Source organism: Syngnathus typhle, linkage group LG2 (genome assembly GCF_033458585.1).
Source record: "Syngnathus typhle isolate RoL2023-S1 ecotype Sweden linkage group LG2, RoL_Styp_1.0, whole genome shotgun sequence".
In the NCBI taxonomy this organism is placed as follows: domain Eukaryota; kingdom Metazoa; phylum Chordata; class Actinopteri; order Syngnathiformes; family Syngnathidae; genus Syngnathus; species Syngnathus typhle.
This window is the reverse complement of record NC_083739.1, coordinates 11,557,541-11,581,929: the sequence shown is the minus strand read 5'-3', so window position 1 is coordinate 11,581,929 and position 24,389 is coordinate 11,557,541. Positions and strand designations below refer to the sequence as shown.

Sequence of the window (24,389 nt, the reverse complement as noted above, 5' to 3'; positions counted from 1 at the left end):
AATTTGTGAAAGCCTCATTTTATTCACTTTATACATTTTTAATCATTCAAGTTTGGCAGAGTTATTAGGGGTGCTTCAGCTATAATCTTCACAATATGGAATCAATTTGATTGAGCATGTCGGTGCGTGTGAGTAAAGGGTAACGAAGCAGGTTGGACCAAATATTTACTGGATGACAGACACACTCAGTGAGCTCAGTTTCATCTAGTGAGTAATTGTATCGTTACATGCCATATGACTTCCGTGTTACATCACCATATACAGAGCATTATTTTCAAGCATTATTCATTTCTGAGATAAAGATTTCAAAGAAAGCATGTCCACGTCACAATCTAATATAATACAGTGTATCATTTATATTATCTTTTGGGAATTATTTATATTATAAGCAACTGATATTTTAAAGAGACAAAGAGAGAGAGAAAATAAACCATCATGACTGATTATGCTATTCAGTAACACACAAATACACACTACTCACACATCCATTGCATGTACACTAAAGCAGTGAGCAACAAAAATATCTGTTTTAAGCAGCCTTGAACATACACCTAAATAGAATAAGAGTCAAACTCCTGGCCTGTGGGCCGCATCCGGCACGGTAAGGATGATTTAAGTGTTGTGAGGATGTGTGCCGATGACAGAATACAATAAAGATCAAGCCCTGTTGTGAATAGGGAAAATCTGCCAATGATTGACAGCCCTCACTTAAAGGTGATTTGTAATTGTGTATAGATGCTCTAAGATAGCAGCAAAGCACTTGAAAAAGAAATGCAGCTAGCATGTACACAATCAAAGTCAGAGTCACCTTTAAGGTTCAACTGGAGTTAAAGGTTCAAATATTCAAACCAACCAAATATTAGTATGAGCTGGCGTACTAGCCTAAATCACACACTAGCACAAATTGATGTGACTCATGGACAAACAAATACGCGCACTAGCACTTCCCACAAACCCTAACTCACCTTTTGGCCTTTAGACACAAATAAAAGTTGGACAAAATATAAACGGCAAAGTAGAAGATGCTTTCAAGGACTGCAGTCAATACAAAACCTAATGGCTTAAACCTATAAACAATACCAAGATGCCGCCAAAGTAATACTTTATTTTCTTTGGCCTGAGCTGAGGCAAATGGATGAGTTCTTCAGTAAAACAGAAAGAAAATCCACAAGTAGGAATTGAATGCATGAAGTGCTTTTCTTTTTAATATCCTTGAGACACTTGTTTTAGTTGTATTAGACTACACACTACTGGCCAGACCAATAATCGGCCAGCCGGTTTAATCGGCCAATATTAGATCTTTTAAAATCCGTGAAAAAAAAAACCCCTCATAAACCAAAGATAATGGCATTCAAACATTTCCCACGTTCCTAAAAAAAACTCAGCGAAATATTTTACCATTATTCCTCTATGTTGTAAACACTCAAGGACAAACTATTGCAAAGCAGTCAAATGTTTTGCCTGTAATTCATACTGTCTCGTTATTGTTCTGTGTTATGAGACCAAAATATTTTCATTTAATAAATACGTATTTTTTTTTATATATGATCTGCTAATTAATTAGTTATGAAAATGTTATTCAGACAAAAAAAATCCATGCTGCCCCTGCTACACACAAGCCTTACTTACTTAGCCTTTAAACAAAAAAACACTCTAAAACACATTGTAGCTTGACAGAATTCACACACACATGAAGATATCGGAGCACAAAGTAGTTTGGAAACAACCCGGACATGATAAGGAAGTGGCAGCGACTGATAATACTCAAACTGCCCCAAAAATAGATAAAATAACGCTCAAAACCTATGTGCCTTGTGTGATTAGCAGGGAGATCCATCTCTGACCTTTCAAGACCGCAAATAAATACAACTATCAAATTACCGACACACATACACAAAAATCCGCATCATACATTTTCAAGAGGTGGAAAAGATTCTGTGTATTCCAGTTCTGGGCACGAAAGCTCTACGTTTGCCTCACTCTCTTTGGCCTCTGTGGATTTGAGCCGAGAAGCCTTCAAAGTTCTTCGACGGGATCTGCAGATGGAGGCCCAGCAAAAGTGCAGCACGCCAGGAGAGAGGAGGATGAAGACCCAGGGGTCAATGATGGAATTGACCGAGATGAAACGGAGGGCGATCAGGTCCAGAGGGTGAGACTCGTCGCGAACCTTAACTGAGTTGATGTACACACGAATCTGAAATGGGACCAAATTATGGCGTTGCATCAACTTGGCTGCACACACATCAACTTTTGACATTACGAATGAGATGCATCAGATGTAAAAGAGGCACTTGTAGCAATTCATACAAGAGAATAAGAGCTTTGTGTTCGGCTCAACCCGTCTATATTTTATACCGAGTAAAGACATTTGAGAATATGAATCAAGATCATTATTTCACTATACATTATCAGTAACTTCATTTTAGTGCTTTTTAGTTCCGTTTTTGGTAAATTTGATAGACAGATTAGATTTTAGTTTCCAAAAAAGCAGGTGTAACTCCACACAGGTGGTGTAACACCATTTTGGTTGGATTTGTTTAATGGCGACGCAGATGAACAAATCTGGTGCTCTGCAGACATGTATTGGGCTCTTAGTCTTGCACAGTTGCATATTTTTGGTGGGAGCGGAAAACTTAATTGCACTCTGATGTTGCGAAGACTAAAAACATTGGAACTATTTTCAGTATTATTCAGCTTTTAATTTCCATTTGACATGCAGCTAAAAAACACATTTCACATACGGAACAAAAAACAAAGGAAAACAAAAACGGCTCCAATTGAAGTGGTATCTTGTTTGATTTCAATTTTAACATTGTTTTCTTGTAGTTCCCGTGCAGTTCAGCCATCTGCTTTGTGTTTCCACTACAGGGTGCTGACAATTAGCCCAAAAGAATTTCCTGCAGCATTCTTTTGTCACAGCATTGACTCTGTTAAACCTGTTTACAGAAAAAATAATTTTGCGTGTATTCCCCCCCCCCCCCCCCCTCTAACATACGCCCTTACACCCGACGTACTACCGAACTGTGACTTTCAACATAGCATTATCCCCCAGCGATTATTTCTACGTAGTCACTCCAGGAATCCGCAATTCAGCGACAGCGGAATGTACTGCTCATTTCAAAGCCCTGCATGGAATTCAAAGCAGTTGGTAGAATATAGAGCAAGGTTGCACATTGCACGTTTTCATCCCAGCAGCTCAATGTCACGGTTAGATAAATGGGCTTTCACCGCAGGGGCGTGATGCCTAGTTCAGATTTGGTGTTGGATCCAATTTTTTTTTTAACGTACAATCATAACTAACTGGTGGCACATAACATCGACAGCCCTGTTATAACTAACGGCTGAAAACGGCAACTTGATCCTGAGGGATCAGATCAAGGTGAGGTATCATATTGCTCAATTCATCAAAGTACATAAGAAGCTGGTGATAAATTATACATTTCTAGTCATTTGGAGTATTGCCATTTAATGTCACTGTGTTGCAATGTCTGTCTGTGTTTCTGTTATGTTCTATGTTAGCTTATTGTGATTAATATCAAGTAGGCAGAAAAATCCATTTCAGTGGGCAACTGTTTTGCCTTGTACTGTTACTTGCTGTTGACTGAAAATGACCATCTTGCAAACATCAGATGACCAAACCCAGCACATTACTTTAGCAGTTTGGCACCGTGATGTCATTAGCAGTCGACACCAATTGACAGTACAAGACAAAATGGGCTCCGGCTGAAATTGACAAGAAACGGTGGGTTGACCTGAAATCTGTTCTTATTGTGCTGTTGTGTCTGTGCTCTTACCACAAGGGGAAGCGTGCAGATGATGAAGATGGTTGTCATGAAGACCAAGAGGATGAGATGCTCCACTTCTTCCGCTATGGACAGGGGCCTGCGTTCACTGTTGGAGCGTGTGCTCGCCATGACGGAGCCGCCGTTCCTTCTCCGCCGCTGGTACATGCGCAGCAACTGGTAAGCCACAAAGGCGTTGCACACCACTATTGCAAGCACCAGTACTAACATGACTGTGGCATAGAGGTTTGCGTAGACCCGGTCTTTCTTCTTCTCTGGATTCATGTCAATGAAGCACCAAGTGCCAGGGCAATATTGTACATATTTTCCAAATCCCGCAAAAGGGAGGAGACAGAATAAAATACACACTAAAAACACCACGGGAATTGTGATGTAGGCTAGCTTTTTGGTGACGTATCGAGTGTACAGGTAGGGGTAGCCGATAGCCGAGCTTCTTTCCAGTGCCATCGTTAGGAGAAGAGACATGGTTGCCAAGCTGAAGAAGGTCATGCTGAATCCAAAGTAGGAGCACACTCCGTGAGTGTTGGGTGACATTCCCTCCAAGGTAATGTTGCGAGAGTACGACACCTGCACAAGTGGACTGACTAGACATGTTCCGCCCAAGTCCGTGACTACCAGCGACGTGATGAGGACGTGGAATAGCACGCGCCGTCGACTGTCTGTGGCCTTTGCGTCTCGCCGGCGCCGGATCTCCAGAATCACCAGGGCGGCCACGTTGCCCAGGAGGCCCGCAGCGAACATGACGGCACTGATCGCGGGACTCTTCCTGGAATCGACGTAGTGCTTGCTGTGGCAGGGGTCGGGTAGCTCCATTACGCTTGAAAACGATGCCACCGTTATCCCAAAGTACGTCTCTCGCCTTCCAAAACGGTGTCAAGAACATTTCATTAAGTTGTTGTCGGCAGCCATCCTGTCTGAACACAAATACGTATGACCTTGTGACGTCACTTTTATCGATGACAGTGTCAAGGCAAGTTACAAGTAGAGTTGTAGAGAAACATTTGCCAAGCTTTTAAAACATTTCTCGATTAAGTGTCCCCGAAAGTTAATGCACAATATGTAGCTCTCGCCGTTTAATGGAATTAATTGAAATGTTCCGCTTGTCTCTTTTCATTGCTGGCATTGTTGAAAAGAGCGAAAGCTATAAATTGAATTTATTCTGTTCTCAACTAAAATGTCATAGTTTAAATAATCTCTCATTCTCAAGGATATTCATAAAATGTCTTAACATAAATAACACTACAAAATAGTGTCAGTAAAACTGACAAAATAAAATATAAATAGTCTGAAACGTTTTTTTATGTTGCTCCTTCCGTTCTATATAAATATCTGATTTGACTTTACATGTGTAATGGCCACAGTTGAATATAGTATTTTAAACCAGTTTTCAATTCGCAAAACTTTCATTTTAAGAAAAATAAAAGGTCAACTGGCTTCATTAAATTGAGTGTTTGACGGTCATACAGGTTTTGCACACTAGAGTTTTTGGCAAAGGTCATGAAATGGCGTGCGTATCAAATGACTGACTAAAGCCCCAGATGTATAAACGCATTCTAAATGCAAAAAGCACATGACACTTATTACATTGCTAATTTATTGCCTTCCTTTTACAGTAAATGACTTTCAGGACTGTACCTTTAGCCTGAACTATTTGATGCTTGTAAAAAGAAATAAATCATTTTAAGGTTTGAGACTCTTGAGATGAACATTTTAAATCACAATAGTAGTAACCAGGATATCACTTTTAAAACAAATATAAATGGCAGCAACTTAAATCATTTTACATACAAAAAGTATTACATACTTAATCTACATTTCCACAAAATCAATGCAACTCCCCACAAAACAAAGTCAAAATGACTCAGCGTACCATTTACAGAAAATCACGAGGTTGCAGCTAAATGTCAAAACCGTTAACGTATTTTCTGATAATCCGACTAAGCGCCTTACTTGGACTCTTTCAATTTGTGCCCAAGTGGGACACTAAATGGGCATTCTGTACTAACTAAATATGCTCCTCTGCCCTTTTGACAGCTTACAGGTGGCAGACAGCCTGGAGATCCATAAAAGCTGTCTCGTTAGAAAAATTACATTCAAAAGGAAATAATGTTCCTCTGGAAGTTTGAGTGCACCCATTGATCTTTATATACACTATAGAACCCTTTAGTCAATATAGTACCATTCACTACTGGACTTCTTTAGCTGTTTATTACGTGTTCTTTAGACAGGCATACTTCTGTAAGACACCTGTGATTCTGTCTAAATTGAACGCTTCAGAGGTTCATAGCCTTTAACTGCCATTCAGCTCTAAGAAAGGGAGTGAAATATTACGCGGAAACTTTTAGTCTTTAGATTTTAGTCATTGTGTCCCATTAAGTGAGGCATCTAAAATGAAACGCATTTTTCCATTGGTAGATATGTCAATACTGGGTCACGCAAACCTAGGTTGCTGGAATGTAATTTATTTTTTGCATGCAAGAACACTTTTAACAAGACCTTGGTCGTAGGAAAAAATAAAAACATGTTAAATGTCTGTCCAGTCACCACTTAAGCATTGCGCTAAAGAGCGCAACTTTCTGCTGAATTGAAGATATTTACAAAGTTTTCGCGAGTGAATGCTAAAACGTGTTCATTTGTTTTGTTTTTAATTCCCTACTTCCATGTCGCGTAAAATGAGAGCGTGAGCGAGCTGTTTTTTGTTTTTTAATTCCGTCCCTCCAATGCGCGTCAAATGAATAGGAGAGCACCGAAGTGCGCCACCAAATTAACATCCAAATATTAACAACACTTATCACCTATCGCATCGGATTGCTCCTCTTGGTCATGTTTCCAGTCCTCGGCGTGGAGAAACGTAGCGCAAAGGTCCGTGCGTGCATGGAGATGAGGACAAATGGAGAAGCCGCTGACATGAGGGGACCCGCCGGGCTAGTGGGAGAGGTGCGGTGACGTCTGGTTTGTCCACGCCCACCACCGCAAACGCTATAGCGCTTGAAAAGTTAAGTATTCGACAGTAGAACCACATCATACAGTACTGTAGTCATTGTACTTCCCGAAAGGGACAGCGGCTACAGACGCTTCTGGTAAACACAATACTCACAGTTATAGGCGTAAGTACAGATATTTGTGTTAAAAAACAAAATTAAAGTACTGATGTTTTACTTGCAGGTAAAAGCAAAAAAATCTACTTATTGTTCAAAGATCAAATAATTCACTGCGCAGTACCCGTTTTTAATCTTGATTGTGAATAAATATAAAACGTTTTAATCTTAAAAAAGTGAGTCTATGTTGACAAATTAAGAAATGGAAGGTATTACATATGGCTGTTTTCAAACGTAGGGACTAAAAAGGCACAAAAACTGAACACTCAAAGTCTAAGTACCATAAAATCTATACAAGTAGCATTGAAAAGAAAAGTCAAACACAAACAAGGACATGTTAGATGTTGAGTCATGAATATAGAATAGTTGTACAGCTGGTAGAAAGTAGAGAAGTACACGATGTCGCAAACATCACCATATACACTTCCTTTTTTTCTACTTCAGCTTTCATTCAGGCTTGAGGCAATCAACATTTGACAGCTTTGGCTTTGCAGGTTTTGCAAGTATATCGTTCCCTAGCCCATTGCTTGCCAATTGGCATTGGAACGTTGACGCAAAATTGTCACCTGGCAGGAAGTCGTGGAACTCCCCATTCAACACCTATTTGAAACGCTCCATGGCTGTCACATGATCCAACACGTTAAAAAATTGGAATTAATCATTACAAAAGATGTTCAAGATTGATAAAGCTTTATCCTTACAAACTTCTGTCACGGATCGGAGCAGGGCGACCAAATGCAGCTTAGACGCAGGGTTTATTGTGGGAAAAGGTAGTTGGAAAACAGGATAAGGGGAACAAACTAACAGAACCGGCAAACTGACATAACTTAACTGACCGACCGACAGACTGGCTAACCGAAACAGACTTGACAACGACAGGAATAAAAAAGAATCAATGATCGGAAAAGGGTGAGACACGCAGACAGGACTTATATACGCGACAGGTAACGAGAGGCAGGTGACTGTGATTCATTAGTACATGGATTGTGAGTTGACACAGGAAGGGAGGGGCGAGTACACAGACGCGGACAGAAACCATGACAACCTACATATAATAATACAACCCGGGACGAGTCGTGACAACTTCAGAACATTCAAATATCTTATTAAGCTTTGTGAGAATGTCTGTGATACTCCTACTCTATGCAATTATTATATACAGTATTCATTATTCTCTCCAAATATTAGGGAAGGGCGTGTACCGATACCAAATATCGGTACCAGGATTCGCCCCCCCCTCTTGCTTCCGTTTGACTATCAGGAAAAGGGATGTATGGCTCACAACATGTTTTCCCCATTTATTTACATCCACGTCAAACCTTATAGGCTCAGTGACTTATTTTCAATGCATTACTTTTGATAATGTTTGTATTCTTTAAAATGATCAGTCACTGGTTTAATAACAACTGTTTCAAAAAGTACTCATGGTATTGGTTCTTGCTATCAGTATTGGTGACTACTTGTGCTGGTATCGGGCTGACAAAAAGAGTGGTATTAAACATCTCTATTATTCCTGTCATGCACATGGGCTGCCATTTTCCTCTGATCCATGCTTGGGTCTGCACTGATCCAAGTAAATGTAAGACAAGAATCCGGTGCCCTTTGCTCTTTGTGTGTGCAATCCACTTATTGATTAAGGCTTAAATCTGTGAATCCCCTGCGTGTAAACAGCTTTTTGTTGTGGTGAAAGCTTCGCGGCAGGTGCTTAAAGAGCTGACAAGTGCACACACACACACACGCACACATACACAAGCTTGTGTGATTGTGTGAATTTTTGGTAAAGGCTTATGGTGGCAGTGATTTTCCCAGAAATGACTGCAAGCGGTGTCTCAAAGGTGACAGGAAAATATCATTTCTGCGCATTCTGTGCTGTGTGCACTAATGGCCTCCATCTGAATTATTGATGAGTTTATTGGATTTTTTTGTGGGTATCCAATTCCGCAAGTGCAAGCTGAGGTCGGAAGCATCATATATTTATCGCAGTCTTGATCATTGATTACAGGGTAGAACATTTGCATTTCACTAAAGCAGTTTTCACAGATATTTTTTGTTATCCTCCCTTCCAGGAAGAAGGAAATATTTCACGGCGCCCAACTCTCCTCAGTGACTATAAATAGTAACAATTGTCTATAAAATGAAGATAAGTACACCATGGCATAATATCGTATCCTAATTAACATGTTCCTAATTAACATGAACACTGATTTAAAATATTAGGTTTGTTACCCGGCTTCTTTAAATGTTATGGGCTGATCATTCGTATTGGGTGTGATGGAAGAGGACTTGGAAAACAGGGAGGGCAGTCGCCCTTGAGGATCGAAGCTGCACATGCTTGCACTAGTGCTATGTGGGCCTCCTCTAGTGGTATGTGGAAGAATCACTACCAAATGACATTTTAATTGAAGATTTAACGTTTAAATTGAAAACATCTGCATTTATTTGACAAGAACAGATTATTTTAAAAGCCTTTATTTACATAGATATAAAATGTATGTGGCATATATTTGAATTGAAACATTATTTAGGAAAAAAAAAAAGTTTGATATTCCAGCCCAGTTTTGATGTTCAAACAGTATTATCACAGTGTCTTATAATAATAGCTATTAGCTAATATTGTATACTTTTTGAAAACTGCGCCGCACACACGATACATAACAATATGTAATGTACGTCTACAGACGCAAGATGGCACCCAAGGCCAAGACTGTCAGAATTGCAGTCGTCACATGAACAATGTTCTCATTAAAGATTACTCACGGTTTTGGGATAATGCAAGATTCTTGGGTTCATTCCTGGATTTGTTTTTGTGGAAGAAGCGAAAGAAAGCATTATTAGATGTTATCTTAAATCATCGAGGTGTTATGAGAATGATTTGTGGCAGATGAGTTGTGTTTTGGACCAGCCTAAAATCTCCGAGCTTCAGTCTGATTCTGATTCTGATTGAAACAGAATTTAAGGTTGTAATGTGTCTTTTCAGAAGCTATTTTTAAACAATAAATGTTGGTTATTGTTTGTAACATTTATAAGAGTCATAACTTAAGACTGCAATATGGAAAGAATGCCGGTTTGCAACATTTGAGAACCTCTCACTTAATTACAGTCTTAAGTTTTCAGGTTTTCTGCCCAAAATAAACTTGGTTTTAGGGTTCACTAGTTTAATACCAACAGTGCCACAAATGGTCATCTAAGTGTTGAGTTTAACGACAACTTTTAAGACATAGTGGTGACTATTTGAACACAAATGGTGCGGCAGCACACATAGACAGACAATATACCAAGACCCACAGGAATATATTGCCGACATCTAGTGGAAATCTCATGTCTAAATATGGTCAAATTCATTTTTTGTCACAAATTGCTACTAATGGCCAGTCTCTGCCTCGTCTGTATTTTTCTTGCAATTCTAGCCAATCGAAAGTGGTGAAAATGGCTTGAAAACAAATAATCACTGCCAAACACTGCCGCTCGTGAATTCAATTTAGTTGAGCTCCGGCCAGGTCGCCCTCTGAGGGCACACCTTTGCCAGACCCCCGTGTGCGAGGGAGCGCATGGAACGAGGAACGGTGGAGAGTGCAGCTTCCGCCGGACCTGAGTTGCCTCTACTATCTGAAGTCTTTTTTTATTTTTATTTAAACAATCCACTTAACACACAGGGTTGGTCACTTCATTGTTTTATGTATTACATCACTCATGACTTTAAGACCTTAAAGAAGGCGTTTATGGGGAACATTCGTTTACTTTTGTGATGTTTTCAAAGGAGCTTTGCACGGTGGGTGCTTGAAAGGCATTTCGCCGTGGGCGTTAGCGGACTTTGAAGTTCTGGCTGCCGCCGGGTTTTGTTTTGTAATCAATGTCATTTTTTTAGCATATTACATGATTTAGGTAGTATCCAAGTGTGTAATGGTAATATAAAAGGTATGATAAAAATTGAACAAAGCCTGGGAACCCACGAACCATTGCACAACCTGCTGCTATCTATTCATCCATCCATTTTCTGCGCCGCTTACCCCCACGGGGGTCGTGGGCGTGCTGGGGCCTATCCCAGCAGTCATCGGGCAGTAGGCGGGGGACACCCTTAACTTGTTGCCAACTAGTTGCAGGGCACACAGAGACGAACAACCATCCACACTCACACTTACGGGCAATATGGAGTGCTCAATCGGCCTACCAGGCATATTTGTTGGAGGAAACCGTAGTGCTCGGAGAAAACCCACTCAGACAAGGGGAGAACATGCAAACTCCACACGGGGAGGTCCCGAGGTGGAATCGAACCCGCACCTTCTGAACTGTGAGGCCACTGTGCCGATGCTATTCATTTATTCATTTATATGAACTATTGATAGTCCATGTTTTTATGTCTTTACATATATCAATGCATATAATTTCTTTTACTTTTTAAAAACTGCACTTTACCTTTTTTATGAACCTGTTGTGGCAGAAGGCAGGAAGATGTCTTTATTCCATGACTGTCTGCCAACGTGGCTGGAGAAATTCATCAAAGATAGAAAGAGAGCATGACATCACAAAGGACAAACCCATCACGCCACCCATAACTGTAGGCCTGCTGAGTGCGAGGCCTGGTACTGAGGTCCGCCCTAATGTATCTGTTTGTTGCCAAATGAAACTTAGTTGTCAAGTTGTCGTTATGAAGTTTTCTGCCCGACAGCGATGATATTCTTTATCCTCTGAGATAAACAACAAACGCTATCACATATCACTGAGCTAGTGAAACTCTTCCTCATTTGCCTGCATCACTGGAACGGATTAATGGCATTTCCATACACTTCAATGGGGTTAGATGATTTGAGTATTTTTTGCTACGAGTCTGAACATGGAACAAATTAAACCTGTATCTTAAAGCACCACTATACTGAAAATGTAATACTATGTTAAAAATAAAATGTTGTGTGTCAAAGTCATATTTTTCGCAGGCAGAATCGTCGTCATAGTTTTCTTTCGGAGGGCCATCATGACTGTCAACCCATATTATATACAGTATAGGTTACACAACAAACTGATGCATAACTAGTTTTTAAATCAGCATCTAGTAAAACATTTTCAAATATTTAAAAAAGATGAATGGTAATAAAAATGACTAGCAATATCTCTATTTTTTAAATGTGAAGACAATTTATAATTTCAGTATTGACCAATGAATTTGGCAGGTCGTATCTGGACCCATGGCCTTGAGTTTGACACCTATGCTGGAAATGTTATAAAACATGCTTGGATGCAGGTCATTTAAATGGGGTAGTTCTATATTGTGGATTTCATTTATTATGGGGGTGGTCTGGAATGTAACCCTCACAGTGGGGAGGGGAGTTTTCTTGTATACACTCTGAGTAAATATATATTAAATTTATAACGTGGGGGGTATATTCGTGTGAAGAGCGTACAAGCACTCCCTGAGGAATATAAATATGGCGAAATGTGTGATTTGTATCGCGGTGGTGATGGGGTCCAAGTGTGTGAAAGTCATTCATGGTTTTAGTTGTTGTGAAACAGATAAAGTTACATCTGGATTAAAAATGCTCTATTTGTTTTGTCTTAATTCGAGACAGATGTTGCCTCCGCCGCTGTCGCCACCCCCCATGGCCCCCCCGAGCATCCCTTTAACTCCTCCCTCTCTCTCCCAGAGTATTAGCGCCTCTGCTGAGTGGAGTTGAGGAGTTCTTCCTCTTTCTTTTCCTCCCCGTGAGTGCAGCTGTCTCCTTGTTGCAGCTTCTTCTTTGGCCCTCTACAATGGAGAGAGGGCAAATGGTGCCGGTCTACCTTCTGGGCCTGTGCTGCAGCCTGTGTGTGGTTGCAGGGATCCAGAGGTCCCAAATGTTTCCCTATGGCATGTCAAGTGGAGATTCACTTTTGGAAGAAGGAGACGATGAAACCTCCAAAGTCTTATCTCTGCCTAAACCCTTGTACTTCTACGATACCCCCTTCTATCAGCTTTATGTAAGTACATGTGCATGCCTTTACTTTTGGCACACCATTTTTGCCACATGGATCCAAATGTTCTCACTTGGAAAAGTGAACATGTCTGTTTTCTCGAATAGCATGTAATTATTTTCTTTATTTAACATGTACATGCAGCGGTTGAACGAGGCCTGGACTTGAGCGTTTCCATTTAGTGACAAGTAAAAGGAGCAGAATCATTGTGAACACATCACAAATTATTCTTGTTAGGTTTATGTTCTTTTCTGTTTTCTTTAATGACAGGAGTAGGGTTTGTGAGCGATATAATCCCATGGTGGTCTCAGTAAAACATATGTAACACCAGATAGGCGAAAAGGAATCACCATTGGACCACATGAGACTGTAAAACTTGTTTAGTGGATTAAATATTGGGTTCCTCCTAATAATTAAAGTAAACCAAGACTACAAATGCAGCGGACAATTTGGAAATTCAACCAAAACCGGTTAGTAAACTATAAATTAAGATATAGTACTTGGGTAAATATACCACACTCCTTCCATCACTTACTGGCTATAAAAAGTCTACACACAAAAAAAGAAATGGACCAAGCTATTTTTTTCCACCATTAGTGACCTATGTATAACCTGCATAACTCAATAAATGTTTTGCAATTATTGTAAAAGGAAATAATAAACTTGGTTACACAAGTAAGTGTGCACGCCCTCTTCTAACCGGGGATGTGACTGTCTTCACAATTAACCAATTACGCTTAAAGTCATGTTAAATGAAAGTCGGAAATCACCTGTCACCATTTAAAGTGCCTCTGATAAGCCTCAAATAAAGTTCAAATATTTTGGATTTGTCTTTCTTCAATTAAGTTGTACAAATTATAAATTGCATTAGTGATTGAAAAGGTTTTCAAATACTGGTACCCTTTTTTTACATCACAGCAACCTGGCATTTGAACAGGGGTGTGTAGACTTTATATACCCACTGTACATGTAAGCAGCACAGAAAACTCAAATTCTCAACAATGTTTGTGGTGCAAAAAAAAAAAAACCTCATGTTTACACTGTTCAAAAATAACATTGGAACAATTATTTCATTGTGACATTGTCCAGGTGGCCACCAACGGGATCATATCAGCTCAGGACTTGCCGATGGAGAAGCAGTACGTGGACGACGGGTTTCCAATAGATTTCCCGGTGCTGGCGCCGTTTCTGGCTGACATGGACACCAGTGGTGGAAGAGGACAGATTTACTACAGGGTGACTGAGACGCCCAGTGTGCTCAACAGAGTGGCCCAGGTGTGTTGACTCAAGGAAAAAAGCTAAAGGTTGTTATCACCTCAAAGGCAAATTGCTCTTCAACATCCAGTTGTAGTAAGCCGCCAAGACATTTTTCGACTGACTGATTAAACTTTTTATTTCGAACAAGCATGACACAAAAAAAAGGCCATACACTGCGTGCGGCACATATTCTCATTCTTTTCAACTGTTTCCCATTTTAACATTGCTTTAAATCCTCACGCTTACTTTTCCACAGTTTCACACCACAAACTGTCAAACAAAAAAGTTTTTTCCGGTTGTGCATATGTTTAATATTGTAAAGTTGTGTTCAGCCCGCAATTCCTTTCCCTGTCCAAAAAGGATTTGGATTGTGTCCTGGTCTTGTTTTGGACTTGTTCATGCTGAGTAAGTAAAATACTTGCCAACTGTATTCTACTTTTCTCTTCCTCCATGCGCTCATTTGTTCACCCGCCAACCCAGGAAGTTCACCAAGGCTTCCCAGATGCCAAATTCACCCCCACCCATGCTGTGGTGGCAACATGGGAGAATGTGGGCGCCTACGAGGAGCCCACTCGGACCAGTGGGGGGGCCTCGAACAAGGTAAGATGGATATGGAGGACTTGACCACAGGAGTAAAACAGAATTAGCCCGAATTCCTGGAGGTTTCATGTATTCGTCCTCAGGGGTAGGAGTGTGAGGTCCATTTGTCCTCTATCTTCTCATCTACCTCTTAACCTTTTCGAGAGGTCAGAGATCATCTTTGAAGGGTCATCAAATTGTCCTCTCCTCCCTTCTCTTACAATTTCTATGCAGGTAGACAAACTATCCCACTCCCAAGCTCTGCTAGTGGCCGCTTCCTTTTTTTTGTTTGTCTTCCCGATATCAGTTAATAACTAAACTAATTGTAAAATCTGGGAATAGCTACCCCAGGGCTTATTTTACTAATTCATCGAGGAAGAAATGTTTGAATTCCCATGTAGGAGGAATGTATGTAAGATGATCTAAATTAAGATTGGTCACCTCTGCCAGCTATGCATCTGCACTTTACTATTTCATGGAGTCATATTCCACATTTTTGCATGTTAAGACAACCTGCAGTACATTAAACTAATATTTTGGAAGGCCACAAGGCAGAGCCGCCATCCACTTGAAGAAACAACAAGATCTAGTGGAATTCAAAATGTACCCCCCACCCACCACTGCCAGCACCACCAAATTGAATAAACACAACCTTTGAGCGATGTTACTGCTACCACTTACTGTACATGTAGAATATATCAGTGCTTGAGGTCAGAGTCAGGAGTTTTATTAAAGGAGCTCTATCATGGTGAATAACTTTGGGGAGTTTTTAGCCATTGAAACTGCTAGTTCGTCACCGCACTTTGTGACATCACAAAGTGAGGAGCAATATACCCCACCTACAGACTAAACACACTTTCTCAAAGTAGCTGTCCCAGCAACTTGAGTTGACATGCATCTGTTCTGATTTTGGTGCATCAGTTAAATGATAAGATGAATGGCTAGTTCTATTCTATCTGTTTATTTAACACATATGTTTGTTCTACTTCAGTACGAAAGGTGTGAGTGGTTTTGAAATGTTCCGGTTCTGCAGAAGCTCAATAAAAGCACATCTACTAAAGTTGCTGTGCTATCTTTATGTTTTGGGCATATAGGATGAATAGATGGATGATGAAGGGAGTGGTGGAGGCAAACCACAGGAGACCTCCCCGTGTCTGGCCTTCTCATCTGTGTTTGTCTTTGCTTGTGTTTCTCGGGCTGTTTTATCTCAATCCTCAGCATTCCTCCTCCCCCAACCCGGCGGAACAAAAGCCAAAGGTGCAAATATTAAATGCAATGCACAACCCTGGCTGTTGCCTTCAGTTGATTAGGACTTTGTGACATTCCAAATGTGAACCAGTGAATATATTTGAATTGTTGAACGAATGAAAAGGAAGTTAGGGGCTTAAACAGCCTGGCCCATCATGGCGATCTGGGGGTCTGTAGACTGATAGCATCTTGCTTTGAAGAGATTAGCCGGAGGTGCTGGGTGGAGTTCAGTGGGGAGTCGGGAAGAGTCGGGGGGGTTGATTATGTGGAGTCCTGCGTGCCACACAGAGTCAGGATGTGTGTTGGAGGTGATGGTTCTTCGGGGGAAGGGGATCTATTGTTTGCCGTAGAGATGACACTGTGAAGATTTCATAACATATTGACCAAAATGATCATTGTTATCAGTATTATCACTAACACGACAAACACACACAGCTCAGAATGTTGGTAAATTCTTAGTTTCACTGATTTTGCCATTTTCGGTGGTGCCCTAAAATACGAGTGATCCGACATACAAGATATAGTACAATTGTTTTGCTTTTGACTTGTGAACACAAACTTGAGACACGAGTGCGATATGGCGACAGTAAGCTCAACTCAACTCACTTCACAACATGCAGAATCTTGTCAGATTTTTTCAGATTTTTAGCATTTCCATTCATTTCAATGGGTAATGATGGCTGTTTTGAGTTATGAATGTGGTCATGAAACAAGCTGAACTTCTCAGAGCAGTTCTGTATGGTAAATCTATGTTGGAGTCTAATGACATTTTTATTTTCTAATTCTACAAACTACTGACAAGCCCCCAAATTCTAAATACAAATATTGTCATTCATTTGCAGAAAATGTCATTTTGGGTCAAATGCCAAAAGAGATCCTTTGAGTTTTGGTCTTAATTATTTCCAGAGCTGTAATTCAATTTGATTATTTTCCCATTGTTTTTTAAGCTCTGTCCCCTTTATTATTTATCAGATGTCAACTAAGATGTACTTTTGCCTCTTCTTGATGTTTATTAATCCTTTCATTTTCCCCCCCCTGTGTAAAACAATAGGAACTACTAACCCTCCTAGTTCTATTTGTTGTTTCTCAGGGCCCCCTTGATCGACACGGGTGTTCTTCCTGGCTCAAAGCTAACTGAACATATGCAACTCCTTTCTCACACAATGATTGCCGGGTGATGAGGGAATAATAATCATAATGACTGATGATAATTTGCCCAGTTTTCATGGAGAACACTAAATTGTCTAGGTGACCCCAAACTTTTGAACGGTAGTGTCCATCAACTTCCTGCATTTAATTTCTTAAAAGAATGCGTGGGCGCTTGACCAACAACTTTTTTTTGGATGATCTTGATGACAGTGAGATCTAAAACTAAAGTAACAATGTTACTTCAAATTTACGTGTCCTAACAAGGTACAGTGCATGTACATGTAGTAGAAGCAATGGTTGAGTTGTTGGTCTCAAGTGAGTGTCCATAGGTCAATGTTCGGTCATCGGAAAGCAGTTGGGTAACTTGCTTACTACTAAAGGTTTTAGTACTCTTTTAACTGAAGACAGATGGCAAATGTTATTTTGGCGTGTATGTTTGTTTGATATTGAGCCCTAAAAAAAAAAAAACATTTAAAAAACAAGTCTGAATGTAAGTTTTCAATATTGATGATCCATCTTTTCAAAACGTCTGCCTCATGGGCTTACTGTACTTTTTTTAGTCCCCTGTCGCCTATAAAAAAAAAAAGTTTGATACAGTCCACAACACGGCGACTGCTACAAATACTTGGTTTTAATATCATGAACTAAAACACAAGTGACTGAAGTGATCCACTTACAGGAGAAGTAACGACACTTTCCACCACTGCTGCTCTCATTTGCATTATACGTGTTTGTGTTGTTTTTTCAGGTCAGCGTGACTTTGCTGTCTATATGTGAAGCCGTAAAAAGAAATACTAAGTCGCTGTCATCAATAAATAGCCAACTAAACATTTGCAGGCGGTCACATAGACATAAGTGTGTGTGCATATGCTTGTGTGTGTCTGTGTGTGATGTGTGTATACACCCACACATCCACTGTCATGCTTGTAATTGAAAGGTGAGAAAAGAAAGCCTTTGTTTTTTTTAGTGGGGGTGCAATTACTAGTTGTCTTTACCTTGAATGCCAAACACTCACACAAAGAGACACACTAACCCCAGCGCAAATTGGCTTGGACTGGGTTTGGAAGTTTGTGGTGTGGTCAGTAAAGATTGAACGACACCACCATTCATAAAAAACACATAAAAAAAGTCTGAACACAAAAAGAAAACAATATCAGGAAAGTCTACTTGAACATTTGAAATTCATTTGGGGTGACTTTGAATGGTGGCAGGTGTGTACTGACGGGCACTCAATATAAATTTGAAAGGTATTTACAGGGATGTTTAGATATTTTTAATATCTAGTGTAGTTCCGCCGTCGACATTACAACATGAATGTCACTGTATTTCCGACAAAGCAAAAGCAGATTTCATATAGACACTACGCAACCGCCCGGACCAGACTCACTAATTAAAGCAAGCCCAGAGGCGGCAAGCAAGATGGTTTAAAGATGTTGTGCTAAGCAATTAGGAGCAAGAAACATGTTCTATAGGTGAAGAGACGTCTGAGTCCTGCTCACACATCTTTAACATGATCATGAAAGATGTGTGCACACACAGGAAGACAGCTGTGCTCTTCATTCGCTTGGGAATGTGCGTGTGTGTGTGTCTGCTTGTGTGTTCATGTGTGTGTGTGTGCAGATGTGCACATGGAGTCACTGATAGTCCTCCTTCAAAATATAGACGCCTTTTGTCTGTGCTGACAATAGTTGTTTATTTCAAACAGTGCTTTTCAAGTAATATATAAGATATACTAAGCGCAGGTGCACAATGCAATTTTTTTGTTGGCCATTCTGTGAGAAGTGTTATGTTAATAACATTTACGTTCTTATATACGTGCTTGAAAGTAATTGAAATCAAACTGTAGTTTTTATTGAAGAGCAAACTTCCTCCCTCCTACAGGTCAACACCTTCCAGGCAGTGATTGGTTACGACGAAACCGACTCGTACGTTCTCTTCCTCTACCCCGAGGGTGGCCTGAACTTCTTTGGGACGAGACCCAAGGTAAACTGTGCAGAAACAAGGAGGTGCTTGTTTTTGGTGAACACTCCCTCCTGCAGATGCTTAGCATCATAGCTTAGCATCCCCCACACACCAGTAAAAATATGACCTTGACTGTCCAGACAACTTTTGCATTGTTTGCTTCTTTTCCCAGGAGTCATATAATGTGGAGATAGAGCTGGCCGCTCGAGTCGGATTCAGCCGAGGAGAAATCACATATCTCATTTTTTCCCGAACTGACGGCCCTTACTACAGTGTGACCAGCAATGTGCAAAGTATCAAACATCTCGACCAGTTAGTATAAACTGCCTCATTCCATTTTCTTTATGCTTTTCTTGCTATACACGTGTCTGGAGTAGAACTAGGACAGAACAAACCTACAACAAACTGGAAGGAGCACTTTGAAATTCTTCAGTGTCAATCCATCAAATAGTTTTAAATAAATTTCCTAACTTTATGTTGCTCCACCGTTTGTGTTTAAACATCGACCCTTTAAAGTGTTTAGATTGAAAGAAATTTCAGCTAGAAATTGCGCAAAACAATTTGAAGCCTCTTTTTTCAAGTTCTGTTCACTACGGCAAGCTTTTTGTGAAGCGAATTGAGTTCAGTTTATTGCCACTGCAAAGCACTTTTTTGCTAGGAGGTCAAAGTAAAGCAAAAGCTCACCCGCAAAGGCTCTTATTTTGAAAAACTCACCACCACCACTGCCACTGCCAAAAAAACAAATTCTTTATTAGTAGTAGTTATGGTTAGGGTTAGTTATAGTTATTAGTCCTAATGGACAAAGGCTTCGACACTCCCACTTTTTAGGCTGCCAAGTTTTTCTTTCAAAAGTGATATGAGTCATTAAGGTATGCTTTGATGAGTTTAGTGTGGACGACCCTAACCTGAGCCTTGACCTCAATTCCACGAACCATCTTTGCGATGAACTTAAATCGAGATTGTGAGCCAACATCAGTACACCTCTGACCTCACAAATGTTCTTCTTGATGAATGGACCCAAAAAAATCCCCCAGAATGGCGGTCATTCTTTTTTGTTCACTTCCAGATGTCCCGATCTTTCAGTCCATATTGCGGCACTAGAATGTTAAGTGTGTAAGGCTATTGTTTTTATTCAACCATAAAATCATGTTGGATTGGGACTTGTAAAATTGCGTGGACTGCACTTGCTGACAACCACGCTTTGAGTCATCTCTCCACTTGATTTGTTTTCTAATGGCACATACAATTGACTATTATTGTCGAGAACTAAGTGTGCTCTTAAGGGTCTAATGAAACTGTAGTTGACACTGTGTACCCATCCCAATGGTGTACTTAAATGGTAGTTCAAGGAAAATATTCAATGTATCGCTCTAATCACTGTTTTCTTCCCACTCCATTCAAGGGTTGGCAACACTGGAATTCCAGGTGTTTGGCTTTTCCACACTGGGAACCGCTATTCTTTTGACAACATTGTCCCGGCTGCATCTATTGGTGATATTCTTGCTACGCCTCTCTCAAGAGAACACAATCAACCTCAGGTAATTTCTCTCTCTCTCGTCTGTCAAATTTCAATGACTGAGGAAAATGGCCAACTCAATGTATACAATGTATAACAAGGCTTCGAAAACCATGACAACTCAGTTGTTTCTCCTCTGAACGCTGTCAAACAAATGTCACAGATTTGGTTTTATTTATTTATCCAGATTAGGCAATTGAGAACAGATTTTCATGTGCAGTCCGATATGAAATCAAATCGCAATCCCAGCGAACCGTTTCGCTTAAAAAAAAAAATCGTATGCCTCTGCAAGGCATGATTGGTTTGTGGTTGTTCCTCCCAGAGCGCCACTACACCCGAGTACAACAACTTTGAAGAGTACCCAGACAACAGCAACTTCGACCCCGGTCATCAAGAGGAAGACAGAGATTTCCCTCTGACAGTTGAAGATGTGGAATTCCAACCGGTAGCCGCTGGTGAATCTGTCCAGCCGGAAAGCTCTGACCTTCCTTTGTCAGCATCTGAGGCGTCGCATAGCGGTGGAGATGTACCTTTGACATCTGAACCCAGGCACGGTTCAGAGGTGGCTGGGCGGCAGTATGCACCGCCTCCTTCTCGAGAGGTCATCCCAGATGGAGGTGCTCAGCGGTCCCAAGAGCAGGTAAACTTGGAATAACCAATATTGGGAAAGTTTTGTTGCAATTTTGGCTCCACCGTATTTTTCCTCCTATAGATCCCTGTGGATGTCGGAGATTTGTATCCCTCTCACAGAAATGAGCCACCCCTGTCCCCTGGAGGTCATGTGGTCAGTGTGGAGGAAGATGTGGACTTTGACACAGGAGGTAAGACACCTTCACAGAAATGCGTATATATGGCGTGTGTACGTAGTCGTAAATGTATGAAAGGAGGATGGCTGACAGGAAATGGAGGGAAACGATACCTCATCCTCAGCAGCTGCACTAGAATATGCCTGTTATGCAACTCCTAGTGCGTGTGTATGTATGCGTGTGTGTATACTTACTCGGGTTCATTAATGAAGTATGTCCTTTGTTACGTTACAACGTGGCAAGTTTTTTTTTTTAGCAGTATTTACAGATCGGCAATGACAGGCTGTATACTTGTATTGAAGCATTTTACATGCCTGTGAGATGATGGTCATGGTATGGAGCAATGCAGAGGCTGTTTTCTCTCCAAGTTCTGTACTGTGTGTGTGTGAGAGAGAGTGAGAGAGATTTTTCTGCAGTATTTTCCCATCCTCCTACCGTGCTGTATATTTACCATAATGTCTGTTTCTCAGTGATTCACTACACTACAGAGAATAAGGAAACATGTGCAAGGTATGTTATCAATCATATATTATGATGGGATATTCCCTGTGTGTTAATATTGAGGGTCATTGATTTGTGTTGGTCGCAGGTTCCAGCAACAGTGTTCTCAGAACGCGTTTTGCTCTGACTACGCTACGGGTTTCTGCTGTCACTGCCGACCCGGCTTTTATGGAAATGGCCGCCATTGCCTGCCGGACGGTTAGTCGTCAGCACCCGCTGCGTTCTTTTCATCATTTTTAAATTCAGCAAAATATACTTATCCGGTTTGTTTGTGTTCAGCGGCCCCTCAGCGCGTCAGTGGCAAGCTGAGTGGAACGGTAACCGTGGGTTTGACTCCCGTGGAGCTGAACAACATTGATCTGCATGCTTACATTGTGGTGGGAGATGGGCGTGCTTACACAGCCGTCAGTGAGGTAGCAGAACTTTCCAAATAATTGGGAACCACTTGAAAACAAATGAAAGATCACTCATTCCATGAATTGCATTTTCCACATTTCATCTTCTGGGTTCTCTACTGGCCTTGCTTGGTTAGATCCCCGAGCCAGTGGGTTGGGCCTTGATGCCGGCTGCGCCGATCGGTGAGCTGTTTGGTTGGCTGTTTGCTCTGGAGTTACCCAATAGCCAAGCAGGATTCAAAACTACAGGTACAGAACTTTTCACTATGAACTTTCTCCGCAACTACCGTTTTGATCTAGACAGAAAGGTGGTTGTAGACAAACTAAAATAGTTATTGTTGTTACCAGGGGCTGAGTTTACTCGTCAAGCCGAACTCGTCTTTTACCCTGGCAACCAGCGGCTGTCAATCACTCAGACAGGACGAGGCCTCGACGAGAACAACCACTTCACTGTCGACACCGCGCTTAGCGGCAGTGTGCCTTTCCTACCTCCTGCTGCTGAAGTGACTATGGAGCCTTTTAAGGAGACGTACCATTACTACCCATCAGGTAACCACGATGGCCGCTGAAGACGCCTAACTCCACTGTGCGTTAATAGCATCCTTTGTGTTTGGTTCCAGTTGCTACATCCAGCTCCGTGAGGGAATTTACCGTGGTCTCACCAGACCGAGGATCCGAATCCTTTTCGTTCCAGCTGAAACAAAACATCACCTACCGTGATTGTCGACATGACAACCGGGCTTCGCCTGTAGAGACCCTGCAGATCACCATGGAGAGAGTGTTTGTCATGTACGTCAAGGAGGAGCGGATTCTGAGATACGCCATCACCAACAAGATCAGCCCAGTTGGAGGTTGGTGGTGGACACAAAAATCACTAATTGTCCCATAGAGGTCTCACTGTATTCAAATGACTTATTTTTTTAACCTCAACCATGCATGAAATGGTGAAAGGCGTTGTTTGGATCACTGGTAGATGGTTTGGGTTAGATTACAGAGTTGCTTCCATTTACATGGGAATTGCAAATAATGTGAAAACGCTGCAGAGAAGTCAATGTATTCAAGTTATGCCGACTTGAGCTCAAGTGGCAATAGAAGATGCCCGTCAATGGCACTTGAAAAACCAAGATTTTTGAAAGGCTTATTGACTGCATGTAAACATAGCGTTTGGCCAACACAAATGTGTTTGTATTTGTCTGGCCGGTTGAATCAGCAATTCTCGCACCAAGCCTTAATCAACTGCAGCAGAAAGTCATTCAAATGCTGATCAAATATTGCACCAATACCCCGTGTTCTTTTTCCAACAACACAACTTTCTATAAGTCAATCTGATTTAAAAACAAAACAAAACGAAGAGACTGAACAGAGAGACCAAACAATGGAGATGTCACATTTTGATGTCACATTGATTATAAAGGTCCTGACACATGCACAGGCTTGCAAGTGCGTACACACACAGTACACACCCACTCTCACGCGCGCATGCACACACTCACCCAAACACACTTGTACACCCAGAGCACAGCTGGAAGAGCTTTGGGGGATCAGGGGTTTTGTAAACACGGGTTAAGTGCTGTGTGTGCGTGCATATGCGTGTGTGTGTGCATATATATGTGTGTGTGTGAGTGTGTACATACACGCACGCATGCATGGAAGGGTCTCACACTCTGGGAAATAATACCCTATCCAATGACAGATTTTAAGGAAGGGGGTGGGTTGCCGGGCAGAATAGCTTCCTTGTGATGTCATGAGAATCCCCGGACTGATTTGAATGGCACTCAATAGACCATAGGCCTCCTCCAAGGCCAAACAATTGTAATCTGTATCAGTACCAAATTCCCTCACTGGAGATTATGAAAGCGCAAATGAGAAATTCCTCACATGCATACACAGTGGAATCACTGATAATATCGGTTAATGAGAATAAATTGCAAAACAATGTTCATGATGGAAATACAGTGTTTGAAGGGATTTATCAAGCAAGTGCAGCTGATGCACTTCGAAAGGGGGAAAGTGAAACTTTGGCTTGGGCCAGCAGTGTGCAGTTTAAGATTTACCCACCTGGTTCCCTTAGTCAGACAGGACCAGCTGCAGCACATCCATTTGCTTTTTTTCTTCTTCATGGATTTGGAAAA

General features: G+C 41.1%; 2 protein-coding genes across 4 annotated transcripts in view; one reads left to right on the top strand and one right to left on the bottom strand.

Annotated features, from left to right (window-relative positions):
* Positions 1-148: 148 nt before the first annotated feature.
* On the bottom strand, positions 149-7,868 carry ptger2a (prostaglandin E receptor 2a (subtype EP2)). 2 transcript variants are annotated; one of them, XM_061298984.1, is made up of 3 exons: positions 6,599-7,868; positions 3,795-4,717; positions 149-2,194 (listed from the first exon to the last, which is right to left on the bottom strand). In XM_061298984.1, exons 2-3 carry the CDS (start codon positions 4,614-4,616, stop codon positions 1,907-1,909), a joined length of 1,110 nt encoding a protein of 369 aa, XP_061154968.1. In that variant the 5' UTR covers positions 4,617-4,717; positions 6,599-7,868; the 3' UTR covers positions 149-1,906. The 2 variants fall into 2 exon arrangements, with proteins under 2 accessions (XP_061154968.1, XP_061154977.1); XM_061298993.1 differs by having other exon boundaries at positions 3,795-4,713.
* The window catches only part of nid2a (nidogen 2a (osteonidogen)), a 34,897-nt gene continuing 17,291 nt past the window's right edge, over positions 6,784-24,389 (top strand). Inside the window, exons 1-15 of one of the 2 annotated variants that reach the window (XM_061298961.1) lie at positions 6,784-6,901; positions 12,623-12,850; positions 13,934-14,119; positions 14,582-14,701; positions 18,959-19,060; positions 19,212-19,351; positions 20,442-20,577; positions 20,878-21,195; positions 21,268-21,376; positions 21,832-21,871; positions 21,951-22,060; positions 22,142-22,275; positions 22,395-22,506; positions 22,606-22,806; positions 22,878-23,108. In XM_061298961.1, coding sequence (XP_061154945.1) covers positions 12,644-12,850; positions 13,934-14,119; positions 14,582-14,701; positions 18,959-19,060; positions 19,212-19,351; positions 20,442-20,577; positions 20,878-21,195; positions 21,268-21,376; positions 21,832-21,871; positions 21,951-22,060; positions 22,142-22,275; positions 22,395-22,506; positions 22,606-22,806; positions 22,878-23,108 — 2,146 coding nt within the window. In that variant the 5' untranslated portion in view covers positions 6,784-6,901; positions 12,623-12,643. Of the gene's footprint in view, positions 6,902-12,532; positions 12,851-13,933; positions 14,120-14,581; positions 14,702-18,958; positions 19,061-19,211; positions 19,352-20,441; positions 20,578-20,877; positions 21,196-21,267; positions 21,377-21,831; positions 21,872-21,950; positions 22,061-22,141; positions 22,276-22,394; positions 22,507-22,605; positions 22,807-22,877; positions 23,109-24,389 lie in introns of those variants that run through there. The other variant, XM_061298970.1, reaches the window with a different exon arrangement.